Source organism: Rhinatrema bivittatum, chromosome 7 (genome assembly GCF_901001135.1).
Source record: "Rhinatrema bivittatum chromosome 7, aRhiBiv1.1, whole genome shotgun sequence".
Taxonomy (NCBI): Eukaryota; Metazoa; Chordata; class Amphibia; order Gymnophiona; family Rhinatrematidae; genus Rhinatrema; species Rhinatrema bivittatum.
This window is the reverse complement of record NC_042621.1, coordinates 392228-419484: the sequence shown is the minus strand read 5'-3', so window position 1 is coordinate 419484 and position 27257 is coordinate 392228. Positions and strand designations below refer to the sequence as shown.

Here is a 27257-nt window from a genome sequence, read left to right as displayed (position 1 = left end):
GCAAGCTTGGGTCAGGGCAGCCAGCAATCAGAAAAGTCCAGTATCATGCAAAGGTTGGGGGCAGGCGGGATTCAAGGAGTGTCCGGTAATCAGGCAGTGGTCAATGGCAGGTGGCGATCAGAGAAATCCAGGATGTAGGCCGAGGTCAATACCTGATATCCATCCAAGGGAAAATGGGATAGATAAGAAGGGCAGGAAGACTAGCACACAGGAGGCAAGGTACACAGAAAATCTGAAGACTGACCACAAGCGGACGAGACGAAGACCACAAGACCAAAGGATGAACTGAAGACCAAATGAAGATCAGGAACTGAAGACACAGAGAAGACCAGGAACTGAAGAAATGGGAAAGACCAGGAACTAGAGAACACTGAGGCAACTCATTCTACAAGGCTGTAGTGAGACCTGTTGCCAAGGTGAGGAGTGCAGGGAAAACGGGACTCTTAAAGGCCATGGCTTGTGTTGTCATCCAGAGGCGCTGCATAGACTTTCCCGCCACAGGCCCTTTAAGTTTAGGAAGGTCAGCCGCATGTGCCTAGGGGCGTGCAGGAAGTCGGCAGTGTGCTGCCATGCATCGTGTTGGGCCTGAGAGAATGTGGTGGCTTGCCACATCTCTGTCCAGCATTCTTCGTCAGCATTGGAGCTGGTGTAAGCGTGGCAGTTTCGTGGGAGGGACCCATAGACCGCCAAATGCAACAGATTACCTTAAATTTTGATCTAAACTAATGTTTAAGAATGATTTCTGGAATTAATGGAAGGCATATTTAACTCAGTCAATTCCAATTTTGACTGTAGTTTACGTGCAACCAGCAAAATTAGTTTGTCAATTACCTTATATGTTCCTTAAATGGTTTCTGGATCTAAAATTATTTTCTGCTGGGAGTGAAACTAGAATTATATGAATAATGGTTAAAGAATTATATAAATCCTTTGCATACTAAGACTGTGTTTAAAAAGATATGAATATAAATTTATTGTTTTTTCTTCTTATTTGAAGTGGCAAAGGAATTTGTATTTGTTTTCTGTAATGAAAGTATTCACGGTGTTTCTAATAAGCAAATGTTTTCATTTTGTTTATGTTTAAAATGCAATAAATAAAGAATTAAAAAAAAAAAAAAAAAAAGAATGATTTCTATTAGGTGAGTCTCTAGTCTTTCTGGATCAGATCTGCTAGGAGAGTATCTAGTGTCCCTCAATTCACGGATCAGGTCTAAGGGTGTTATCTGCTGGGATTATCTCTAGTGACCCACATAGCATGTTTGCTTACAGTAAATTATGTTTTCTGCAGATAGCAGGATAAATTAGCCATTACATGTGGATGACATCATCTGGTATCACTGTCTCTCCAAGCTGAGCATGTGCAGGAGTTCCTGCATGAGCACTGCCTTGTGGAGCCTCCTCAAGTCAGTAACAGTAGTGAATTTAGCTGTGTAGTCAACACTCCTGGAAGTAGGGTATGTGGGTCTTCATCCTTACAAGTGCTGCTCCCAATTTTTCAACAAATTTGGAATAAGTGAGATCTTACAAAGGAGAAGAGATCTGGCAAAGAATCTGACATTATTCCTCTGGATTCTTCATCTGATCCTGGGGGTACAAACTCACTCAGCCAGGACTCTAATAATGAAGAAGGGGAATAAGAAGGTTCTTCTGGTTGAGGTTTAGGAGGAGTGACCTGGTCCATTGCCTCTGATCGACTAGATTCCGCTGCAATCGATTGTGTTGATGAAGAGCCCCTAATTGGGGTTCTGATGATGAAGGACACCCGTCTGTGGTACTGCTGAAGTCAGAGTTGAAAAGAGAGTCGGGGGTGTTCCATCTGTCTCTTTCATGAGAGAGGTAAAATGCCTCATGAGCCCTGCAATTTGGTCAGAAGACTGCTGTGTCCTCTTGCCTGGGATAGGTGGAGGGACATTTTCTTACAAGACTAGTACAGGTTCTTGCATTGTAATAGGTGGTTTATTTAAAGAGAGCAGAAATTTTGAACAAGACAGGATCTGCTACTTCTAGCTGAAGACATTCCGCTACCAACCTAGGGGATGTTAGCATTCTAATATTGTACATCATATTGGGAGTTTAAAACATTTTACATGGATAGCGATTTATAAATGTTCTTAAATAAATATTGGAGGAGGTAAGGATAACCTGACGCTTTCTCCCACAGATCTTGAGTGACTAGTATACTGTTGAATGGGCAACCCCTCCAGAAAGGAGAGGTGGAATGCTTGGGTGTTCTAGAGGACTATGAGCTTTTCTTGCAATTTCGTTCTATCTATAAGTTCAAAGATAAACCAGGTACATTTTGGAGTGAAGTATGCATCAAGTGCATCATGGCTTGCCTCGTGTCAACAAAGCATCGTTGCGTCAGAGGAGATGTGATGCATCATAGCAGCATGCATAGAGTGATTTGGTATAGCTTATTTTGGTGCATTGATCAGTGAGGCATCATTCATTGGTGTATGGTGCATTGTTGCACTGTGCATTGGGTGCATTGTGGTTCTGAGTTGTGAATGTGTCAATACATCAGTCTTCTGGTGCTTTGATGCTTTATGCTTCGAATGAGTGGATGCCAGCATCAGCAGTGCTGTAGAGGGACACTCCAATGATGCTGTGGTCAATGCACCTAACTTGGAATGTTTATGTTTCTTCGACACAGTTAAGGCTAGCTCTTGGGAATGTTGCCATTTTTGCTTCAACACTGCATGGCCAACTGAACTTGAACCCATGGTCTCAGCCTGAAAGGATTGGGGAGTCTCTCAATAGATCTTCCTCCTCAGGTCAACTCAATGGTTGACCTGAGGAGGAAGATCTATTGAGAGATTTATTCAGTTCTTGTTGCATAGGAGGTGGAACCTTGGGCTGAGGTGGGGTTGACTAAACCCGTACGCGAGGGCCTACGGGTCCCATCGTCAGCAGGTGGAGTGGGCTGAAGCTGGAGGCCACTGGAGCTTCACCTATACCAGCCCACATTCCCCTCGGGTTGAGCCTTCGGGTGCCGGGGCCGGCAGGACTTAGGTGGGCTTCAAGGTTAAGTACAGGTAGGAGATAGTTCAGCCCAGAGTAGGCAGCCAGCAGGTGGCATGGTCCTATCGTGGACGGGATGTGGAACAGGAACTCAAGCACCAAGGGACAAGAATGAACTGAAGGTGCCTGAGCAAAGGAAGGCCGAATCCTTAATAGTCCGTGTCCAGAGGATAGGGACAGAGGCATCACTGTCTAGCTTGAATGGAAGCTGGCGGCACTTGGAAGGTGTAGCAAGCAACGTGGAACTCTGGACTCAAGAAAGTCTGAGGCAAAGTCGTTCGTAGCAATGGTCAAGGCACGGAGAAGGCAGGCGTGGTCAGTCATAGCAATGGTCAAGGCATGGAGAAGGCAGGTGTGGTCAGACGTAGCAATGATCAAGGCACGGAGAAGGCAGGCATGGTCAGATGTAGCAATGGTCAAGGCACGGAGAAGGCAGGCCTGGTCAGATGTAGCAATGGTCAAGTCACAGAGAAGGCAGGTGTGGTCAAGCATAGCAGAGGTCAGGCTTGGAGAAGGCAGGCGAAATCAGGCGTAGCAGAGGTCAGACTTGCAGAAGGCAGGCGAAGTCAGGCATAGCAGAGGTCAGGCTTGGAGAAGGCAGGCGAGGTCAGACATAGCATAGGTCAGGCTTGGAGAAGGCAGGCGAAGTCAGGCGTAGCTGAGGCCAGAATCAGGTAGTCGATCCAGTAGACAGACGAGACAAACACAAGGAAAAGGAACTAGGAATCACAGGAACAAGACAAGCACAAGGCAAATAGAACTCAGAAACCAGAACAGGAGACCAAGGAGACCTGTTGCAAAGGCAACGCTGAGGAGCGCTGCCTGAGCTTTTATTGTTGAGGGAACTGACGTCAACATCTGGGTCCATGGCCCTTCAAAGGTTTCACTGGTGCGTGCACGCTGCCGGCGGTGTCTCTCCGCGGAGAGGCCCGACAGATGGAGGCATCATGGCTGGAAGTCCCGGGAAGCAGAGCAGGGCCGGAGATGCTGGTGAAAGTCCGGTCGAGACTGGCAGCCCACCGCCACCAGCGACGAGGAGCTGGAGCCTGAAGCCTGTGTAGAGAGGTGAGAGGGCTGCACAGTGGGGCTACTGCGGGCAGCGAGCATAACAGTAACCCCCTTTACGCCCCCCTCCTGGAGGTCGGGGTTTGCCCGAATGGGCACGATGGAAACTCGAGAGGAGGGTCTTGTCCAAGATGTTGCGAGCAGGGTCCCATGAATTTTCCTTGGGTCCATAACCCTCCCAAGATAGGAGGTACTCCATCGGTGGCCTCTACGGCAGACGACCAGTACTTTATGGACCTTATACGTGGTATCAGTCTCTGCCACCAATGCAGGTGGCTCAGGGACCTTCCGGGTAGGCCAGGACAACACTACTGGCTTAAGCAATGAAACATGAAAGGTATTATGTATACCCAAGGAAGGAGGCAACCGGAGCTGGTAAGTCACAGGTCCGATGCATCGGGTAATCGGGAACGGTCCAATGAATCTTAGAGGAAATCTCTGCGAAGGAATTCAGAGTCTTATATACTTGGTACTCAACCAGACTTTCTGGCCAGGAAGGAATTCAGGAGCTGCGCGGCGATGACTGTCAGCAGTTTTCTTGGCCCGGGAAGCGGTCTGGCGCAGGTGAAGATTCATCTGTTCCCACAATGTCTTAAGGGTATCCGCGGTAGCTTGTGCTGCAGGAGATGGCATGGAGAGAAGTATGGGTAATGGTGGTCGAGGTTGTTTCCCATAGACTATAGAGAATTATGATTCCAATAGCTGTCCAAGGGTCCACAAAAACAACAGGCTGCTAAGGACAAGGATGCAGCAGACTTGACTTTGCTACAGGCCATCACCGGCATAGTCTGCAGGCTGCATAACCAATAAGGTGTCCTGGAGCTCCTGGCCGCTGTGATGGATCAATTCTTCACTCGTCTGGATTTGCTGACCATTCCTGCGGTGCCATCTCCACCTACATCAGCACCACTACCTCCTGTAGTACCCATTCATCCAGTGCCTCGGTTGCCAACTCCACCTGGGTATGCTGGGGACCCCAAGCAATGTCAGGGATTTTTGAAACAGCGCAGAATGCACTTCCAGTTACAAGCTTCACTAATCCCCAATGACCAAACTAAAACCACATATATTCTCTCCCTGCTTGATGGAAAAGCACTGGCCTGGGCTTCTCCCCTCTGGAAGTGAGGGGATCCCCTCTCCTCACTCCCAGAGGGAAGCATTGAGCCATGTTCCCTCAGGTTGAGCCTATGAACAACAGTTCATGGAGCAGTTCCGTACTGTCTTAAAGGAATCAAGTTATGCAACTGTGACTTGCTTCACCTGTGTCAAGGTTTCCAAATCCTGGCTGAATATGCAGTGGTGTTTTGGACACTGGCTTCCAAGCTAAACTGGCATGAGGACAGTTCAGTTGCCATCTTCCTAGAAGGCCTGTCTTGGAAAATCAAAGATGAGCTTGCTGCCCGGGATCTTTCTACCTTGAAAGAGGATCTCATTACCCTAACCGGCAAAATTGATTGTCGTTTGCAGCAAAGGGTTCAGGAGACCCATCCGGCATGAAGAAATGTCTCACTGGCACCCGGATTTCAGTACTTGTTCTTACTCCCGGCTGCCACACCCTCGACCTCTCCTCTTCTAGAAGAGCCAATGCAGTTGGGTTGCTTCCGCTTAGCTCCAGAAGAGAGGCTCCATTGCAGACAGCAGGGCTTCTGTACTGCTGTGCCCAAGGCCATCTCTTGGCCCAATGTCCACAGAGGTCAGGACTACAAACCTAGGGTCCTTTGGGGAAATTACCTTAGGTCTCACAATTTTGGCTCCCCAACTACTTCTGCTGGTCATATTGGAGTTGTGTTCTACTGGTTTCTCCACTTTCTAGATTCCAGTTCCGGAGGAAACTTCATCTTAAAGGAACTTGTGAACCAACTCCTAATTCCCACACTCCAGGTGATTTCTCCTATGGTAATCTCCTGTCTACGGAGACCTACTTCCAGGCCAGGTTACTATGATCACAGTGCCTGTGACCTTGCGCACCAGCCTCTTACATCTGGAAAAAATCAGTTTTCAGGTGATTTCCAGAGCCATACATTCCATCATCCTAGGGCTGCTATGGCTCCAGCAACACCAATCACACTTCAACTGGTCTGTCTTCAACTCACCCAATGGGGCCATGGGTGTACTAATTCCTGCTTGATGCCAGTAGAACTTCCTCATCTAGTGACCATGGCTTCTTTACTTCCAGAACTTCCTTCGCAATATATGGATTACAAGGATATCTTCTCAAAAAAAGAGTGTTTAAGGATTATCTCCTCATCATACTGTGGTATTGAGTTCATCCCAGGAACCATGCTTGCATGTGGACGGGTATAACCCCTTTCTCTCCCAGAGACTCAGGACATGTCTGCCTACATTCAGGAGAATTTGGAATGTGGATTTATCCGCCCTCCTCTTCCCCAGCAGGGTCTTGGTTCTTCTTTCTTGCAAAGAAAGACAGATCTCTCAGGCCATGCATAGACTATCGTGGCCTAAACACTATCACTAAGAAGGACCGTTATCCATTACCTCTAATAGCAGAGCTTTTTGATTGCCTACAGGGCACCAAGATATTCACAAAGTTGGATCTCAGGGGTGTGTACAACCCTATCCGCATCAAGGCTGATGATGAATGGAAAACTGCATTTAACACTTGTGACAGACATTACGAGTATTTGGCATGCCCTTTGGGCTTTGCAATGCCCCAGCAGTTTTCCAGTAAGTGGTCAATGAGATCTTTCACAATCTGCTGTTTACCTGTGTAGTTGTATACTTAGATGACATATTGATCTTTTCTCAAACCCTGAGTTCCCACCAAAGGGATGTTCACATCATCCTACAGAGCCTGTGAGAGAATAATCTCTACACCAAACTGGAAATATGTCTCTTTGAACATGAGGAGCTCCCCTTCCTTAGGTATATAGTCTCAGTAAACTGATTTCAGATGGATCCTACCAAGATAAAAGCCATCATGGACTGGCCTCATTCCGTGGAGATCCGGGCCTTGCAAAGATTCTTGGGGTTTTGCAAATTATTACCATCAGTTTATTCTAAATTACTTCTCCATGGCAGCCCTCCTTACTGTCTTTACCTGCAAGGCCGCCAACAAAGTTTGGCCACCTGAGGCTTTTGATGTTATGGCCGCCAGCTGTGGCGGTCTGGGGCCGGGTGTCATGGCCGCCAGTCACGGCGGTCTGCGACCGGGGCCCAGAGCTTACCCGAGGCGTCGGGCCGCCTCTGAAGCTCCTGCAGAGGCAGGCAGTCCTCATTAAAGCTATCTTCGCGGTCGCTGCCGCTGCTGGGCCCGGCCACTTGGCTCCTTCTCGGCCGGGCTGACTCCTCCCTCTCTGGCCCTCTTAGAGCCATGTGCGCAGCTGAAAAGCAGATTTAAAGGGGCCACGACAGGAAGTTGTCGTGGCTCCTCCCGGGAACTCCTCCCATGATTTTAGAATTTAAGGCAAGGTCTGCTCCTCAGACCTTGCCTTGGTATCGTTATCTTCTGGTCTGATTGACTCTGGTGTTCCTGATCCTCGTTGTTGGATTTCTAGTTCCAGTTCCGGTTCTTCTGGGTTCTGCTTCTCCTCTCTCAGTGGACAGATTCTTTGGTTTGATTCTTGGACCGGCTTCCAAACATTCCCTGGATTGACTTTGGACTGGCTTCCGACCATTCTCCGGGTTTCCCCGCTGGACTGGCTTCTGACCATTTTCCTGGCTTGGGCTACTGGACTGGACTACCGACCCGCTGGAGGCGCCAGCCGTCTGGATTCTTCAACCTGCAGGAGGTGCCTGCATCCAGACTGTCTTCTGTCCTCTTCTAATCACCTAAGTCCAAGCGGCCCGGGTTCCTACAGGCTCTTCCTGGGGGAACCGTGGGCTTCCAGTGGCGAAGTTCCGGTGCAACTGCCATTTCTACCAGGCCTTGCCTACCGACGGTAGGACCCTAAGAGAGTTGACTCTCTCCTAGGTAGCGCTAACCCTACCTCGGACTAAAGGTCCACCTCCTGGTTTGTAACATTTGAGGCATTTCAGAAGTTAAAGAATGCCTTTACTAATGAGCCTTGCCTGTGTCACCTAGATTCTATGTGAACCTTCATCTTAGAGGTAGATGCTTCTACTCTGGGGATAAGGGCTGTCCTCAGCCAACACAATCCAGAAGGGGTACTTCGTCCATGTTCCTTCTTTTCTAAGAAGTTCTCCCCGGCTGACGCAACTACAGCACTGGAAATCAAGAACTCTTGGCTGTCAAACTAGCTCTTCAGAAATGGTGCCATCTACTCGAAGAAGCTCAATACCATGTTACTATATATACAAACTACAAGAACCTTGAACATCTACATCAAGGTCAGCAGCTTAATGCAAGACAAGCCCATTGGTCTTTGTTCTTCGCTCACTTCAATTTCAAATTACGGTATCGCCTTGCATTCAAGAACCAATGGGCAGATGCCCTCTCACTCTCCTTCCAGACTGAGGATGTCCTAGGACCTCCCAGGCACATCATCGATCTCGCTAAGATGCTCCTGGCCATTATGGTACCCATCCCTCTAGGAAAGTTGGTCATATCTTCCAGATTCCATGAAAAGGTGTTGAAATGGAGCCATAAATCCCGTGTCCCAGGTTCGGGCAGGCACAAACCCTTAAATTGCTTCAATGACAGTACTGGTGACCCCAAATGAAGCAAGATGTCAAGGCCTATGTTGACTCGTATTCCCCCTTGTGCACAGCAAAAAGCGCTGCATGGCTGCTGTTACAGTTATTGCCAGCCCCCAGGGACCATGGACCGCCTGTTCACGGACTTTATCGTGGACCTCCCTATCTTTAATGGCGCCACTTTGATTTGGGTGGTAACTGATCGATTTTCAAAGATGGTACACTTCGTTCCATTACCAGACCTTCCTTTTGCGCTAGAGTTTATGTGTCTCTTCACCTTCCACATCTTTTGCCTACATGGCCTACCCAAACATTCAATTCACTGCAAAGTACTGGTGCTCTCTCTGCAAAATGTTTGGTATCACGCTTGATTACACCATGGCTTATCATCTGCAAAGCAATGGGCAAGCGAAACTCACCAACCACGTGCCCTTAAGACCTTCCTCCACTCTTAAGTTAATGAGCACCAGGATAACTGGGCCAATCTCTTGCATTGGGCCGAATTCTCCCATAATAATCACATCAATGCAGCCACTGGCTCCTCACCTTTCCCGCTGCTCTATGGAAAACAGCCTTTGCTTCCTTTGCCACTGTTTGTGATAGTTTCTTCAACAGCAGCCCAACTGTCTGCCCAGGAATTGCATGAACTATGAGAACGGACTAATCAGTTTGTAAAGAGGGCATCCTAAAACAAAAAAGTAAATAACAACAAGTAGACTTACCTGATCCTGAAACTCCAGAGGACAATGGTGACCAGGTGGGCCCTGAGTTGATAAGGCCCGAGGTGAGGAGGCCAAAGGCAGTGACGGCTGCAGGGCAAAGGCTGATGGCAATGCTCTATGAGGGACTGCCAAATGCTGAAGGCCAGAAAGTAGACATCCAGAAAGAAAGAAACCTGTAAAAAGAAAAAAAACCCAAGATCTGTGAAGGAAGCTTAAAAAAAACCAAAAGAAAAGAGGACAACAATAGCATGTAACCAATAAGCTTTTATACCCACCCCAAGACTTAAGGAAACAGTTCGGGGGGGGGGGTACCAGTTGAAGAGAGTTGAGATACCTGCAACATGTGTCCAACAGGCATGATTGAGGAAGAGAGCCACAGAAGACAGACATGTGCATATAATTTTGGCGCTTAAACAAAACATCAAGCTGAGAAACCAAAGGGAAGAGACCAGACTCACAGAAACATGGAAAGAAATGTCAGCGGGTGCCGGCGTGAGTGTCTAGAATAGCTAAAAAGAAAAAAAAAATCACATTGCGTCTGTAGCTGAGTCTTCCAGTGCTAGAAGAAGGCAGACCGCACCGCAAAGGAAAAAGAGAAACAGACAACAATGGTGAAGGGCCTAAAGAGAGATCTGGGATGCCGGATCACTGCTGTCACCGGATGCACAACCACGATAAAAAAAACCAACCTGCTGCAGATCAAAGAAGCGCCAAACCTGACCATGTTAGAACAGGAAGAAAGAACCGTGATGACCCAGAGATGCCCCACTGATTCCCCACCAGAAGGGGTCATGCTTAAGTCAAGCTGCTGCTGAGATGTGGCATTGAATCACTGGGCAGAGAGAGAGAGAGAGCACCAAAAGAAGAGCTGGAAGAGGAGCCAGAGCAGCAGGTCACCATGTTCCTGAAAGTATAGGCCTGAGCTACACTAAAGAGAAACTGAGAACTGCGCTAAGAGAGAAAATAAACTTGAGACTGAGGAGGGGCCTTAGAGGGAGAAGAGGGACATCAAACAGATACTGCTGCTGGGCCCTCCTAGAAGAAATTACTGCCGCGATCGAAGGAGAAGGAAAAGGCCGTGAAGTTGAAACGGGAAGAATCAAGTGACTGTCAGCGGTAGAGCCCCATAAGATAAAAGACACCTACAGGAAAGCTGAGACCAGAGCCACCACATAAGAAAAAGGAAAGAAGCCTACCAGCTCCTGCTGTTGCCACTGATAATCTCTCGGTGAGTACCTATGGGCTACTTTTTTAAATGCTGCAAATTGTTTCAAAAACTTCTTGGCAGTATAGTGTAATAAATGCTTTTTTTCGTTCTGTAATTTCACTTGTCCCAGAATTTCCTATATTTAAGTGCATAATCTGGAAGTACTTCTTAATTTCTTAGTTGGTATTATATATTACTTCATCCTCAGAGAAAAAATATGTATACCAGAAAATGTACTGAATTTCAACATAATTGATTTATGTAAGAATTTTTAAAATTTTTAAAAATAAAAAATGTAAAAAAAAAAAACCCAACTTCTTGGCAGGCAGAAAATTAGAGCTAAGATAAAACATCATCAATGATGTCTCCCAACCACCCGCAAACCTCAGGAAGGGGGGGGGGGGGTTACCAATTTTAGTGAAAATGAAGAAAAATAAGAAAGATAGAAATAAAATAAAAATAGTGAACAGGTTAGGGGATCTTAGAGGAATGGACAAAGCCTTCAACCTTCCTCCAAAGTAACCTTTAAACACCCAATGAAGAGCACTACCATTTAAAGATATAAAACTTAGAAAAACAAGGGAATCTTGATCAGGATCAACTGGAAGAAATATAAAAATCCTTATCTAGCCAAATAAAAGTTTTCAGAGCTGATAGACTTTAAAATAAAAAAATAAAAAATATTGCTAGGGACTTTGCAGCTTCAACAGGATTCAAGATAGGTTAAGAAAAATTAGAGGAAGCTGGAAAATATTTTAACTGGCAAAATAAACGCTTTTTAAAGTCAAAGGTAGAAAAAATGATGATTTTTAATGACATTGGTATGGACCATACATCCCCTATAACAAATAGAACAAGGCAGCGCATCATCAGTATCTGGATACCACCTTGACAGCCACGTGAGGAAGTGATGCAGTATCCGGGGTAAAGTGACAACGGCTTCCTCGGATATGAGTGATAAGACCAGCACAGGTACATCAAACCCAGTTAAAGCACAGAAACCAAATTCAAAATTAACAAGAGCTTAAGTGTTATGATGGTAACAAAAATTCAGTAACATCAATAGTATTAGAAATAAATTGAAAAGGGAACAAGGAAACTTCAGTAAGAGCACCAGCCTGGCACTATTTGTAAAGATTCACATGCACATAAGAGAGGTGACAAACTTTATTATCAAATCTGCATCACAATCAAATAAAATGTGTCATATATCACAAAACCTTTCCCCTCATTCACTCATACACATCCACTCATTAAAAACAAATATACAGCAACAGACAGGGCATAAATGACAGTCTATAGCTTATACATCATTTGCAATTTTTCACTATACCATGGATATATCTGAAAACCCTGGGGTGTCTATACCACTTACAACCCTTAGGGGCAGATTTTAAAAACTGCGCATGGGCGCAGATTTGTTCGCGCAACCCGGCGTGAACAAATCTACGCCCGATTTTATAACAAGCGCGCGCCGCCGCCCACATGTTATAAAATCCAGGGTCGGCGCACGCAAGGGGTGCACAATTGTGCAACTTGCACGCGCCGAGCCACGCAGCCTGCCTCCGTTCTCTCCGAGGCCGCTCCAAAATCAGAGCGACCTCGGAGGGAACTTTCCTTCTGCCCCTCCCCGCACCTTCCCCTGCCTTCCCCTACCTAACCCGCCCCCAGCCCTACCTAGAACCCCCCCTTACCTTCCCCTCCCTTCCCCTCCCTTTCCCTACCTAACCCGCCCCCAGCCCTACCTAGAACCCCCCCTTACCTTTGTTGAAGAAGTTCCGCCTGCCTCCCAGCAGACGTAACTTATGCGCTCCGGCCGACGGCCGGCCCGTGATCCCGGGCACAGCGGCAAATGGCCACTGTGCCTGGAGACTCAGGCCCTGCCCCGCCCCCAGACTGCCCATGCCCCGCCCCTTTTTGCAAGACCCTGGACATACGTGCGTCCCAGGGCTTGCGCGTGCTGCCGAGCCTATGCAAAATAGACTCAACGCACGCATGGGGGTTTTTAAGGGTTATGGGTAACCCTTTTAAAATCCGCCCCTATATGTATGTATCTGTAACTACTATGTCATGAACAACTTCTTACATTGATGTTTATTTATTTATTTATTTAACACTTTTTTATACCGGCATTCGTAGGACACATCATGTCGGTTTACAAGTAACTGAGAAAGGAAATTACAATGAACAAGGGAAGGGCTAACTGGGTAATATGCGAAATACAAAGGAGGAGAGTCAACGAGCAGAATTACAGCTTTTTGCATTCAAGTTAGGGTTAAATATGCAAAAGAACTTATAAACAAAGTTAACGAGGCATGTACACTTGAGAAATTAGCATATGAGGGCTTATTTACAGTATGAGGAGGCAAGTGTACATATGTATAGTTAAATGCTAGTGAGGGGGGAGTAAGGAGGGAGGGAGCAGGGGGAAAAAGAGGCGGGTGGGGTAGAGTGAAATGGGGTACATTAAAGCACGGGTACTTTCAGGGAGGGGTTGCTAGGGGGTGAGAGGGCGGGGTAAGGGGGGCTGAGGATTGCAAGGGAAGGGAGCAGGAGGGGTGGTGGGAAGGAGTGGGGGAGGACAGGGAGGAGCGATAAAGGCTGAGTGTGAGCTGAGGTGGTTCAATACTTTAATGACGCTGAAGTTCCACAATGATATCTCAATTCATAGCACATTTTCCTCTATTATGTAGCCACAACTTGTACAAAAATGTTGACGTGCCCACATCACCCACACTTTTCTTCTCTTAATTCCTTCTTCTGTTAGCTCGCCCCACTGTATGACTTCTTTTAAATACTCAACAGGCACCGATATCACCCTACAAGAGGCCCTTGTTTCCTCATGAACGGCTTCATCAGGGGGGAATATCACCATCTACAATAACAACCCAAAAATGTAAACCACACACCTGCTCCAGGATAAGGGTCCACCTCCAAGCGCAACAACAACAAAAGCTCTAAGGCTTGGAGAGACGAATCTGTTTGGTACTGCTGGATGAAGCCACCCACATGTAATGGCTAATTCAGACTGCTTATCAGCAGAAAATCCCTGAATCAGGTCTAAGGACACTGTTTGCTGGGAGAGTCTTTAGTGTCCCAATTTTCCTGGATCATGGCTAAGAATGCTGTCGGGAGAATCCCTAGTGCCCTACACTTCCTGGATTAGGTCTATGGAGCTCTCTTCTGGAAGCATCTCCAATGTCCCACACGTCTTAATTATATCTAGAGATGTTCTGTGCTAGGTGGTGTAGTTGCATAAATCTGGCAATTGTTTAACATAGAAACATAGAAATGACGGCAGAAGAAGACCAAACGGCCCATCCAGTCTGCCCAGTAAGCTTTGCACTTTTTTTTTCTCATACTTCTGTTAGTCTTGGCTCTTAGTAACCTTTTGGTTCTATTTCCCTTCCACCCCCACCATTAATGTAGAGAACAGTGTTGGAACTGCATCTAAATGAATATCTAGCTTAGTTAGGGGTAGTAACCGCCGCAATAAGCAAGCTACACCCATGCTTTTGTTTACTCAGACTATGTATTTCAGTCCTTGTTGCTTGTTGTTTGGATATAGATCCACTTTTCTTCATTCCCCCTGCCGTTGAAGCAGAGAGCTATGCTGGATATGCTTAAAGTATCGGTCTTTCTCCCCGCCTTTGAAGCAGAGAGCTATGCTGGATATGCGTGAAGTATCGGTCTTTCTCCCCTGCCTTTGAAGCAGAGAGCTATGCTGGATATGCGTGAAATATCGGTCTTTCTCCCCTGCCTTTGAAGCAGAGAGCTATGCTGGATATGCGTGAAGTATCGGTCTTTCTCCCCTGCCTTTGAAGCAGAGAGCTATGCTGGATATGAGTGAAATATCGGTCTTTCTCCCCTGCCTTTGAAGCAGAGAGCTATGCTGGATATGCGTGAAATATCGGTCTTTCTCCCCTGCCTTTGAAGCAGAGAGCTATGCTGGATATGTGTGAAGTATCGGTCTTTCTCCCCTGCCTTTGAAGCAGAGAGCTATGCTGGATATGCTTAAAGTATCGGTCTTTCTCCCCGCCTTTGAAGCAGAGAGCTATGCTGGATATGCGTGAAGTATCGGTCTTTCTCCCCTGCCTTTGAAGCAGAGAGCTATGCTGGATATGCGTGAAATATCGGTCTTTCTCCCCTGCCTTTGAAGCAGAGAGCTATGCTGGATATGCGTGAAGTATCGGTCTTTCTCCCCTGCCTTTGAAGCAGAGAGCTATGCTGGATATGAGTGAAATATCGGTCTTTCTCCCCTGCCTTTGAAGCAGAGAGCTATGCTGGATATGCGTGAAATATCGGTCTTTCTCCCCTGCCTTTGAAGCAGAGAGCTATGCTGGATATGTGTGAAGTATCGGTCTTTTTCCCCTGCCTTTGAAGCAGAGAGCTATGCTGGATATGCGTGAAGTATCGGTCTTTCTCCCTGCCTTTGAAGCAGAGAGCTATGCTGGATATGCGTGAAGTATCGGTCTTTCTCCCCGCCTTTGAAGCAGAGAGCTATGCTGGAATAACTGTCAGTTTAGAGGAATAACTGTCAGTTTAGAGGAATAACTGTCAGTCTATTTTTCTTGAAGGCTGCAAATGATGAATAAGAAGCAAACACTATCCCAAAAATATCTCCCTACTATAAATAGACCTTCAGTAAGGAGGAAGCAGAGTCTCATGTGCTGATCAGCTTGTGTGCTGCCTGAGAGCTGAATGGGACAGGGACCTGCTCCTGAAGCCATTTTAGAATGGTCCATTTAATTAGGAATGTTCAGACCTGTCATTGAGGACCAAAAGCAGCTTGGTTTCGAGGTTCAGCATATCCTCACGACCTCTGATATTTATCAGGGATATTTTTAAACCAGGACATCTGACATAGTTCTATCGTCCAGGAAGGCAGTAGCCAAAACATGTGTGATAGAGCTGGGAAGACAAGCAGAGCTGCCTCAGACCACATTTCATATACAGTAAGAGACACTGTTGTCTAACAAAACCTGTTAATTTCTGGTAAACTGCAGGAAATACTCTGAAAAGATCAGAAAAGATTTAACCATTCATTTAATTTAGATTTTAAAAATTAGCTTTCTTCTCTCTGATTACACAGTAGGACAGTTGAATGAGCTGCAGACCAGCTTTCATATAAACATCCTTCCATCAGCAGGATAATTTCCCCTATGTACCTGTAGCTGGAGACCAGGAAAAGCAGTTCTTATTACCACAAAGAATGACTCATTAGTTAGATGTTCTGGCTGTTTCTGTTTCCCTTTTAAATCTTTGTGATCTGTAGAACAGTCAGTGACAGGTCAGCTCGAGAGGATGCCCCAGTAGTTTTCTTGGATTAAACAGGAGTGTCTGGAGTCTGTGTCAGTGTATTTTAGAGAAACGCTTTCACTGTCGGCAGGGGCAGGAACAGTGCGACAGACATCACAGACTCAAAAGTGATAGAACTGTTTTTGTCTTCTTAAAGGGATGTTTAAAACTTGGCTCAGAAAATAGGAGAGATATTTTTTTCACCTCTTTTAAAATACCTGAATTCCCTAGGACTGTGTAAGTTAAATAAATCAGAATGGGGTAAAGGCTTAGACTGCATCACTCCTGCTGTACAAGGAAGAACCCCAAGTGCCTTTATGCTCCCTGTTCCACCCCTGGCCCTGGTTGTGCACAAATGTCACTCCATTACAATCATATTCACATTCATCATCATCATTTGTTTAATTCTATTCTGCATTAATATTTTCCAGTAGAGATGTGAATCGTGTCCTCGATCATCTTAACGATCGATTTCGGCTGGGAGGGGGAGGGAATCGTATTGTTGCCGTTTGGGTGTGTAAACTATCGTGAAAAATCGTTAAAATCGTGAGCCGGCACACTAAACCCCCCTAAAACCCACCCCGACCCTTTAAATTAAATCCCCCACCCTCCCGAACCCCCCCAAATGCTTTAAATTACCTGGGGATCCGGCGGTGGTCCAGAACGGCGGCGGTCCGGAACGGCCCCCTCAATAGAATCGTGTTGTCTTCAGCCGGCGCCATTTTTCAAAATGGCCGCCGCAAAATGGCGGCGGCCATAGACAAAAACGATTCGACGGAGGAGGTCGTTCCGGACCCCCGCTGGACTTTTGGCAAGTCTTGTGGGGGTCAGGAGGCCCCCCCAAGCTGGCCAAAAGTTTCCTGGGAGTCCAGCGTTGTTCCGGGAGCGATTTCTTGCCGCAAATCGTTTTCGTACGGAAAATGGCGCCGGCAGGAGATCGAGTGCAGGAGGTCGTTCAGCGGCCCCGGCGCCGGCGCCGACTGAAGACAACACGATTCTATTGAGGGGGCCGTTCCGGACCGCCGCCGTTCTGGACCACCGCCGGATCCCCAGGTAATTTAAAGCATTGGGGGGGGGGGTTCGGGAGGGTGGGGGATTTAATTTAAAGGGTCGGGGGTGGGTTTTAGGGGGTTTTAGTGTGCTGGTTTTCCTGCCCTCCCCCTTCCCCCGATTTACGATTTTTTAACGATAAATCGGGGGAATTGGTATTGTATCGTGGCCCTAACGATTTTTTGACGATTTAAAATATATCGGACGATATTTTAAATCGTCAAAAAACGATTCACATCCCTATTTTCCAGTGTCCAAAACAGAATACAGCAGTAAATCCTGCACACAATAATAAAGCATATCAATTAAAAACACCAAAACTCACAAGTACAACTAATGTAAAATAAAAAGAAACAACATACATAACACAGATCTCAAGTAAATATAACAAAATACAGTACATAATATAAACACTACAGAAACAAAAACAAATTAAAATCTTCAGGAAACAAAGCACTGAATGACTCAAAGTGCATTTTGCCTGTCCCTCAAATGCACCCTACAAAATGGCACCACACCAAAGGCAGTTTAATCAGATCAATGTCATTTAAAAGAGCCAGTTTTTGACATCTTTCCTAAAAGGTAGAAGAGAATTGTGTAAGCACACATCTTTGGGGCTCATCATTGAAAAGGCCTTTTGCCTTGTGGTAGCTAATTTTACAGGGATCTCTAACAGTAAGTCACCTGAAGAGCGGAGACCTTGTACAGGGGTAATATGGGCCCATATGTGCAAAAATGTAAAAGTTAAAACCAACAATTTAACATGCAATGATATTCTAAAGGAGCCAATGTAGGTGAATCCATTGAAACTGAGAAGTATTAGCAATGGCTAAAGCAGTGTTTACACTGAACCATCCACGTGGAGGGCCTGGAGGCTTAGGGCATTGGGCTAAGAGCCAGGGAAGCCAGTATTCAAATCCAAATGCTATTTGTGATGTCGGAAAAAGTCACTTTGCCTTACATTGTCCAAGGGGTCAATTTAGATTGTAAGCCCTTTTGGAGTGGAGCCCTGCCTATTGTACCTGAGTTGCAACTTGAGCACAGGTTTGGAAAGGTGATCAATTATATCCAAATCCATGTTGCATGAGACAGTGCAAAATACATCAGTGCACCATTTCCAAAGCATAATATCATTTGTCTAGGCAACAATATACTATCATGAGCCAATGCAAACAATGACCCCAGTTTCACAATCAGTGCTTCCAAGAGCTGATCTACAACTGGACATTTTACATGAAACATTTGTGAGTGAATAGATTTTCAAATGGCCTTTTGCTCCCATTCCACCGCCCACAGAAATAGGATAAAGGCACTTCTGGTTGGTGGACCTTGGAGGCAGATATAAAAGAGAATCTTGCCACAATGTTTTATTACACCACAAACCACCTTCTTGCAAGGTGCCTGCATGGTGATACAAACAAACCTTTGTGAGGTTGATCTCACCTTTCTCTTAAGTTTCCAGAGGACAATTGTAAACCCATTTGAATGAGTGTCCCTGAAAACCCTCTTTAACCAGAGCTGGACCAGGCATCTGGCCTAGTCCTCCTTAAAAAGTATAAGTCAAGCAGATAGCCGTAAGAGTGGGGCCCTGAAAGCAGGGTTAAGAGTACAGCCCTAGGGGAAAAAAGACAGGCCCCAGGGACTCCAGCTCCTGTAACACCTGCTGTCGCTCCTTGTGACCTTGGGCAAGTCACTTTACCCTCCATTGCCTCAGGTACAAACTTAGGGCCTCATTTTCAAAGGGAGTTACCACGCGGGATAAATTTGCAAATCGTGCTAACAGCCGTTAACGCGATTTGGTATTCAGGGGGCAGAGCATATGTAAAGTGAGAAACAGTGTGTGCAACAAAACAGCCACTAAAGCCTGTGAGAGAGTGAGAGAGAGAGAGAGAGAGAGAGAGAGAGAGAGAGAGAGAGAGAGAGAGAGAGAGAGAGAGAGAGAGAGAGAGAGAGAGAGAGAGAGACTTGCTATAATGCCTATGCCTAGACAAGTATTTGTATCCCTATGGGAGGGCCACCTACTAACTCGAGGTGGGGATTAGGTATGAGCGTCGGGGCTTGGGGGCCACTTTCACATTCCACATGAGACCTATGGAAAGAACAGTGGTCTCTAGTGAAGATTTGCTGGCCGTCGGAGTGAGGAAGCTCACTCCAAGATGAGATTTGGACAATGTTCTCTCCACCTAGCTTGATGGACACTCTACCTGGGCAACAACAAGCTAGGTGGAGAGAACGTTGCCCAAATCTCTTCTTGGAGTGAGTTTCCTCACTCCGACACCCAGCAAATCTTCACTAGAGACCACTGTTCTTTCCGTAGGTCTCATGTTGAATGTGAAAGTGGCCCACAACCCCCTTCGCTCATACCTAATCCCCACCTCGAGTTACTAGGTGGCCCTCCCATAGGGATACAAATACCTGTCTAGGGCATAGGCATTATAGGAAGGCTTGCTCTTGCTCTTGCGCGCTCTCTCTCCCTCCTCCTCTCCCCCCCCCCCCCCCGCGCAGGATACTGAAACGGGCTGTCTGGGAATATCATGGACCATGATACTCCTGGCTGGACACTTTCGTGAAAACATCGTGCACCGCGATAAAACAACCAATGAATCATCGTGGTGCACGATGTTTTCGCGATTTGCGACTCCAGTTCCACGAATGGCGAAAACATCGCGTGCGGCGATGTTTCCCCACTGCATGAAAAATGCCTTATTTGCATAGGACACGCCCCCTCATGCGTTACCACTGCGATATTGGAAAATGAGGCCCTTAGTTTGTAAGCCCTCTGGGGATGGTGAAATACCTACAGTACCTGAATGTAAACCGATGTGATATCTCAGATCGAAAGTCGGTATATAAAAAATAAATAAATAAGCTGTCCTAACCATGACTAAGAAGGGAAATTCAACCCTTTAATATAGCTAGCCTGCTGCTAGTGAGAAAACTGTGAATGTTTAACCTGAAGTTGTGTTGCTGAGAATAACCAGACTGTTGGTATTTTCTGCACTGTAAATAAAGCACTTGAAAATGCCTCAGACTGCTCAAGCTATCTGACACCCCAGTATAGTGTTTCTACAAGGACAAGCAGGATGTTAGTCCTCACACATGGGTGATATCGTCGGATGGAGCCCGGCACAGAAAATTTATGTCAAAGTTTCTAGAACTTTGACTGAGCCTCACTGAGCATGCTCGTGCTTGCAATATACCACGCATCCATGTGGGGTCCCCTTGGTCTCTTCTTTTCTGCAGAGCCTTGCATCTCGTGGTTGGATGAACCTCACTTTTTGCACGAGTTTTAAGTGTTTTTTATAAGTGCTGTTTTGTGCTTCTCTCTGTCGAGTTTCCTTGCACGGTCAACATGGGATTTCCCCCCCCCCCCCCCCAAATTCTCTCATTAGCATCCTAAATAGGTTTCTTGGTATTTTAAGGTAAGTTTATTTTCGTTATCAATCCCTCAGGGCAGCGGTGTGCTCTGTGACCACCGGCCATAGACAGCCACCGCCATCGATTTTGACTGCCAGTCCGAGGTCCAAAGCCAGAGAATCGCCAGTCGCTGGTCCGAGGTCCAAGCCAAAGAGTCCCCAATCGCCAGTCCGAGATCCAAAGCCAAAATATCAGTCCAGAAGCAGCAGGAGGAACAATGGGTGCAGGGCTCGGAAAGGCAGGGGCAGGACTTGGAGAGGCAGGGACAAGACTTGGAGAAACAGGAACCAGGAACAATAGCACCAGAGGCACAGAGAACTCACTGGAGCAAGCAGACTCGTTGCCAAGTCGAGGAATGGAAGAAGGAGGCTCCTATAAAAATAGTCCCTGAGCCCTGATGTCATCCAGCAGCTGAAACCATTTGGGATGATGTTGGCCCTTTAAGAGAGGGCAGGAGGCGTGACCGTATGCCTAGGAGGAGCAGCTTGAAGCAGAAAGTGCTGTGCAGATCGATCCCATGGAGAGGAGGTCGAGAGCCATTGCTCCTTTTGTGAAGCAAGGGAAGAAGTCAGCCACTGGGGCAGCCAGGCAGGCAGAGGCCAGCAGCCTGCACCGAGGATGCTTCCCTGCTGCTGCGGGAGTGCCGGTGGTGGTCCCAATGCCGTGTCTAGAGGTAGGAGGGGCCAGCGGTGGCCGCCCATGGCTGGAAATCCTAACAGTACCCCCCTCTTTAGGATGTCTCCCAGGAGGTCTTGATTTGGAAGGATGGTCTGCATGGAATTGAGCAAAGAGATTTCTATCCAAGTTGTTAGCAAGAGGCTCCCAAGTATTTTCTTTGGCCCGAATCCTTCCCAGGCTAGAAGATATTCCCATCTTTTCTTATGCTTCCTGATGTAAAATACCTCCCGTACCTGATAGGTGGTGTCGTCTTCGGAGGAGAGAGGTTGGGGTGCAGGTGGCCTACTGGAGGGCCAGGTCAACACCAAGGGTTTTAAGAGGGACACATGAAAAATGTTGTGGATTTTAAGGGATGGAGGAAGTTGAAGCTGATAGGCTACCGAGCCTAAACATTGGAGGATGGAAAATGGGCTAATGAACCGAGGAGCAAGTTGCATGGATGGTAGCTTCAAGCGAATGAACCGCGTACTCAGCCATAGCTTCTGGCCAGGTGTAAGTGGTTGACTAGGTCTCCGATGGCGGTCAGCATATTTCTTGGCTGTTAAGTTGGCCTTGTGTAAGGCTTGCTGGGTGGAGGTCCAAAGCTGATGTAATTCCTCAGCGGAGAGTAGGGCCGTCAATGAAGGAACAGTCACAGGAACAGGCAGAGGTGGACGAGGTTGCTTGCCATAGACTAGTTGGAAGGGTGATGAACCGGTGGCAGCAGAGCGGTGTGAATTGAGTGCAGATTCAGCCCAAGGAAGCAGATCTGTCCAATTGTCTTGTTTACTAGTGATGTAGATGCGTAAGAATTCTTTGAGAGTTCGGTTAGTTCTTTCCGCTAAACCGTTGGTTTGCGGATGATATGCGGATGTATATTCCAAAGTGATGTCGAATTTCTTGCAGAGTGATTTCCAAAACTTGGCCGAGAACTGAGGTCCTCGGTTGGACAGAATGATCTTGGTTAAGCCGTGCAGTTTAAAGACATGATGGACAAGTAACTGAGCTAGTTGAGGTGCAGAAGGTAGTCCCGAAAGTGGCACAAAATGAGCCATTTTACTGAACTGATCAACAACGACCCAGATGACAGAGTTGCTGCTGGACGGTGGTAGATCAACAATGAAATCCGTTGAGATGTGCATCCATGGTTCGGTGGGGACAGGCAGAGGTTGGAGCAGGCCCCGAGGTAGCCCTGGAGGAATTTTGTAACGAGCACGTGTGTGGCAAGATTCTACATAGGATCGAGCACCAGTATCAACGGAGGGCAAATAGAGTTCAGTGTTGTGCTGGATGTCCTGAACTTCGAGAATCGTGGGCCCAGTTTAAGACTTGATTTCGGAGGTGGGGTGGCACGAAGGTCTTCCCAGGAGGAATGAGCATAGTGGCGGCTAGCAGTACCCGTGATGGTTCAATGATGAAACTGGGTGCTTCAGGAGTATCCATGATGTCAAAGGCTCAAGAGAGTGCGTCGGCTTTACAGTTCTTGGCGGCTGGGCGGCATCGCAGTATAAAATTAAATCTAGTGAAGAATAGAGCCCAATGGACCTGTCGAGGATTGAGGCGTTGCGCCTGATGCAAGTATTCTAGATTTTTATGATCAGTGTAGACCAAGACTTGGTACTGAGCTCCTTCTAACCAAGGCCTCCATTCTTCAAAGGCGATTTTAATAGCAAGGAGCTCCTTGTCGCCAATAGCATAATTACGCTTTGCCATAGAGAATTGGTGGGAAAGAAAGGAGCAAGGGTGTAGTGTATGATCTGCTGAGTATTGGCTGAGAACAGCTCCGACCCCTTCAGAGGAGGCATCCACTTCAATGATAAACAGCCGTCGTGGGTCGGGGTGAAGGAGGCAAGGCTGGAGGAGAAATGCTTCCTTGAGATGAAGGAAGGCAGATGTTGCCTCCGAAGGCCAATGCTTGGGATCAGCGCCTTTGCGGGTCAGGGCAGTTAAAGGCGCCACAATAGAGGCGTAGTTAGAAATGAAGGAGCAATAGTAGTTCGCAAAGCCTAAAAATCGCTGTAAAGGTTTCAGTTCAAATGGTTGGGGCCACTCATGGATGGCCTTCAGTTTTTGCGGGTCCATGCTGAATCCTTTGCTAGAGACAATATATCCCAGAAACGGGAGAGCTTCTTTTTCAAAGAGGCATTTCTCGAGTTTGGCATAGAACCTATTTTCTCTAAGCCGCTGAAGTACCTGGCAGATGTGTTGGCGATGGTCCAAGAGGTTCTTGGAAAAGACTAGGATATCGTCGAGGTAGATGACTATGCATTGATATAATAGATCTCGAAAGATTTCATTCATGACATTTTGGAAAACGGCTCGTGCATTGCAAAGACCAAATGGCATAACTAGATATTCATAATGTCCATCTCTGGTATTGAAGGCCATCTTCCATTCATCCCCCTCTTTGATGCGAATTAGGTTGTAAGCTCCTCTTAGATCTAATTTGGTGAAGAACCTTGCACCTTGCAGTTAGTCAAAAAGTTCTGAGATTAGAGGAAACGGATAGCGATCCTTGATGGTTATGGCGTTTAATCCCCGGTAGTCAATACAAGGACGAAGCGTCCTATCTTTTTTCCCCACGAAGAAGAAACCAGCTCCTGTTGGTGAGGTTGATTTATGAATAAATCCTCGGTTCATGTTCTCCTGGATATAGCACGACAATGCCTGGGTTTCAGTGTATGTAAATATAATGTGCATGTTATGAACGCTGCCTGCAGGTCTCCCCCGCGAGCAGGCTCACTTACCACGCTATGCTTATCTTCAGCCGACGCGGCAGGATGCTGCCATCGGCCTTCCCATGCGGCTGGAGCCGCGGACTGAAGTTTCTTCTGCGGCCCGGAGGCCACTCTGCATCCTCCTCTTCACCATGGCTGGAGCCGCGAACTTTCTGCTTCTCTTCGGGGCTGGGAGTGCCCCCCGACGCTGTCTTCTGTCTTCGCGGTGTTTAGGCCGCATCTCCGGGCTGGCCGGCGGCTGGAGCCGCCCCTGGGGCTCCTCGCAGCGGCTGGAGCCGCTGTCGATGTCAGGGCCTGCTCCTCAGGCCCTGCCCTACGTCCTATGCGACTACGTCGGTGCAGGCCGCTGTCCACGGTCCTGCACAGTTCCTGCACTCTCCCTAGGCGCGTGGCCGCGTCTTCCTTTACAATTTAAAGGGCCAGACACAGGAAGTGTCTTGGCCCCACCTTGCTGACTGTTTCCTGCTTCAGCCCTATAAAGGGATGCTCCGTCTGTTGTTCCTGGCCTTGCATCGTTGTGGAGTCTTCGCTCTGGAGGCTCCTGCCTGCCAGAGCCCATGTAAGATCTCCTAGTCTTGTGGAGCTCCTCATCATGATGTCTTCTTGTTCTACCATGTCATGTCTTCGTGCCTGAGGTCCTCGTCCAGGTGTCTCGTTCTCCTACGTCCTGGTGTTCCTGCCTTCCTAGATGTTCCTTCCTCCCACGTCTCGCCTTCAATGCTCTCGAGCCTTCTGGTCCGGTAGGCCGGGGGTCCCTCAGATGCAGTACTCCTGAGTGGACTAGCCTGCTGGTGGACGGTTGTCCTGTGCTCCTGAGCCGTCAAGTCCTGATTGTGTGTTCCTGTTCTGTCCCGCTCCCGTCGTGGTCTGTGACCAGCCTCTGGGGGCTGTGTGGGGCGCGTACTGGGACAGGGTGGTCCGCGACTCAGTCCCGCGGGTGGCCTGAGTAGGGCGCCCTGAGAGACAGTGCCAATGTCCATGCCTTGCGTTGCCTATGTGGATGTCAAGAGTCTTCGTGCCATGTGATGCCATCGCATCAACCCTAGTCTTCACCATGGATGCCGTTGCATCAACCCTGAGTCTTCGTGCCATGTGATGCCGTTGCATCAACCCAAGTCTTTGCCATGGATGCCGTCGCATCAGCCATGAGTCTTCGTGCCATGTGATGCCGTTGCATCAATCCAAGTCTTCATGTCAAGGTCCATCTGCCCTCAACCTCAGGCCAGGCCTGCTGCTCCATGCTGCTTGCAGCAGGTCCGAAAGGGCCCGGAATGGTCGGAGGACCATTCACCTTCCATCATCCTTGGATGTTGGCCATGGGAGCTTGCCGGCCTGGCCGAGGGCATGATTGTTCAGCCACGCGGAGCCACCATCAACCCTTGGCTCGGTCCGGAAGGTCTGGGTCGGGCTGAGGCCCATGGGCACACGAAAAACACCGTTCTCAACAGAGCATGCTGTAAGTGATATTTTTGCCTCAGAAGACTGTACTTTTGAATGTGCTTTTTTCATGTAAAATCTATTATAAATGTATAATTTATGTGTGTGTGTGTGTGTGTGTGTGTGTCTGCAGAAGGTGTAAAGTTTGCCAAGGATACTAATACCTTTTCTTTGACCATGGGTTCTAATGAGGTAGGGGGTGGGGGTGGGCAGGTGTCAGTTTTTAAAAATATAGATTGCTGGAGGGACCTGAGCATTTTTTGGTTGGCCTGGGACAAAATAATTGTTCACACAGGACAGCAAAAAAGCTAAGACTGACCCTGGTTTTATGATATAAACACACAGCTGATTAACAAATATGTTTCTTTTGTATTTTAATTTGACAGCTGTTGATATCCTTGTAATTGGAATTCATTGGTATTCAGTGTTAGACCCCACAGAGCAGGACACAAGGCTCTTTCTATTCCACTTCCTCTCTTATTGAGAGGTGAAGAGGTTTGAATTTTGGCTCTCACAGTATCTCTTTCTTTTATTTTCCTTCTTCCTCCCACCTCTACAGAGATACAATCTGATGAGAAGAGCAGTGAGGGAGACTCAGACGGTGAGGAAGGAGAAACAATAACTGGCTCATTGTCAACTTTGTCTATGCCTTTGACTGAGCAACAGGTAAAGCAGAAAGCAGGAAGTGTGACTGTGTATACTGTGGTCTATCAGCAGTCTATACTGACCCTCAGACACCCAGTTCTGATCCACAGACCCCCAGCTATGGCCCACTGATAATCAGCACTGACCTGCAGACATCCAGCTGTGGCTGGTTGACAGTGCTGACCCAGAGACAGCGATCCATGGAACACTGGAGCTGACAACCAGCTGTGACCCACTGACAGTCAGCTCTTAGCTCAGGCTTTGAAGAACTGTTGCCCAACTATGATTTGGACTGCAAGCTGTAAATTTTCAAAAGGAAACACCCTACAGAGTTCTTCTGTGAAGATTTGTGGCCCGGTATGGAGTTCAGATACTTGTGCATCTGCTTTGAAGCAGCTGCAAAGTTTATGCACTGAAGTAGACACGAAGATTTCAAAATGAAATCTGCATGTGTATTTTCCTTTCCTCATCCCTGGCCCTGCCCCTTTTCGCTGTGGCATGTCTTAGAGCACGTGTACACTGGGAGCGGGGTGGGGAAGGCAATTTCCAAAATGCTGTTTTGTGCACGTAAATAGATGGTTAGCTTCGTATATCCCTTTGTCCTCTAAATGTTTGGGGGATATTTGTGGTTGATTTAAAGCTAGAAGTCTGTGCTGGCAGGGTGACACTTCACAGACAGTATCTTTATATTTCTGACAAACAGTGACATTTATTTATTTATTTATTTAGAGATTTTTATATACCGCAGTACGTAAGAATATACATCACCGCGGTTTACAATTAACAATAACTTAGCAACAGGCTTTACAAATAACAGTATTAATTAGTATTAATTAGTATTAATTACAAATAACAGGATTGACGGAAAACAGGCTGTGCAGACCGTAAACCAAAACTTAGTAGAATGTTTAACATGCAAGAATGAATTTGAAGTAACTAAAAAATCATTTACGAGCCAACACCAAAACCATAGAGCATATAATACAATAACGGAGCTGAGAGGGAAAACAAGTTCTATATTGAACAAAGGAAAATTATATTATTTAAAACCAATCGAAGTATCATAATCAGGGATAGAGCGGGCGTAAGGGAGAGGAATAATTTTGGGGAATGATAATGGGTAGTAGGGACATGGAGAAGGGAGTTAATGGGGGTAGCCAATTAAATGGCATTTCCGTTTAATTGGATATCATTGTGTGAACGCTAGTTCAAATAACCACGTTTTGAGGCCTTGTTTGAATTTCTTATGGCAGGGTTCCAGACGCAGGTCAGTGGGCATCTTGTTCCATAAGTTAATTCCCGCTATGGAGAAAGCGCGGTCTCTTGTGGTAACGTGTTTGATATGTTTAATTGGCGCAGCTGCAAATTTAGCTTGATGGATATTTC

At 47.1% G+C, this 27257-nt stretch overlaps 1 protein-coding gene across 6 annotated transcripts in view; it reads left to right on the top strand.

Moving 5' to 3' along the window:
- LOC115094928 (serine/threonine-protein kinase Nek11-like) overlaps positions 1–27257 on the top strand; it is a 403945-nt gene that overhangs the window by 337082 nt on the left and 39606 nt on the right. For all 6 annotated transcript variants that reach the window (XM_029608021.1, XM_029608022.1, XM_029608023.1 and 3 more), the window contains one exon: positions 25786–25892. In XM_029608021.1, coding sequence (XP_029463881.1) covers positions 25786–25892 — 107 coding nt within the window. The remainder of the gene's footprint in view (positions 1–25785; positions 25893–27257) is intronic.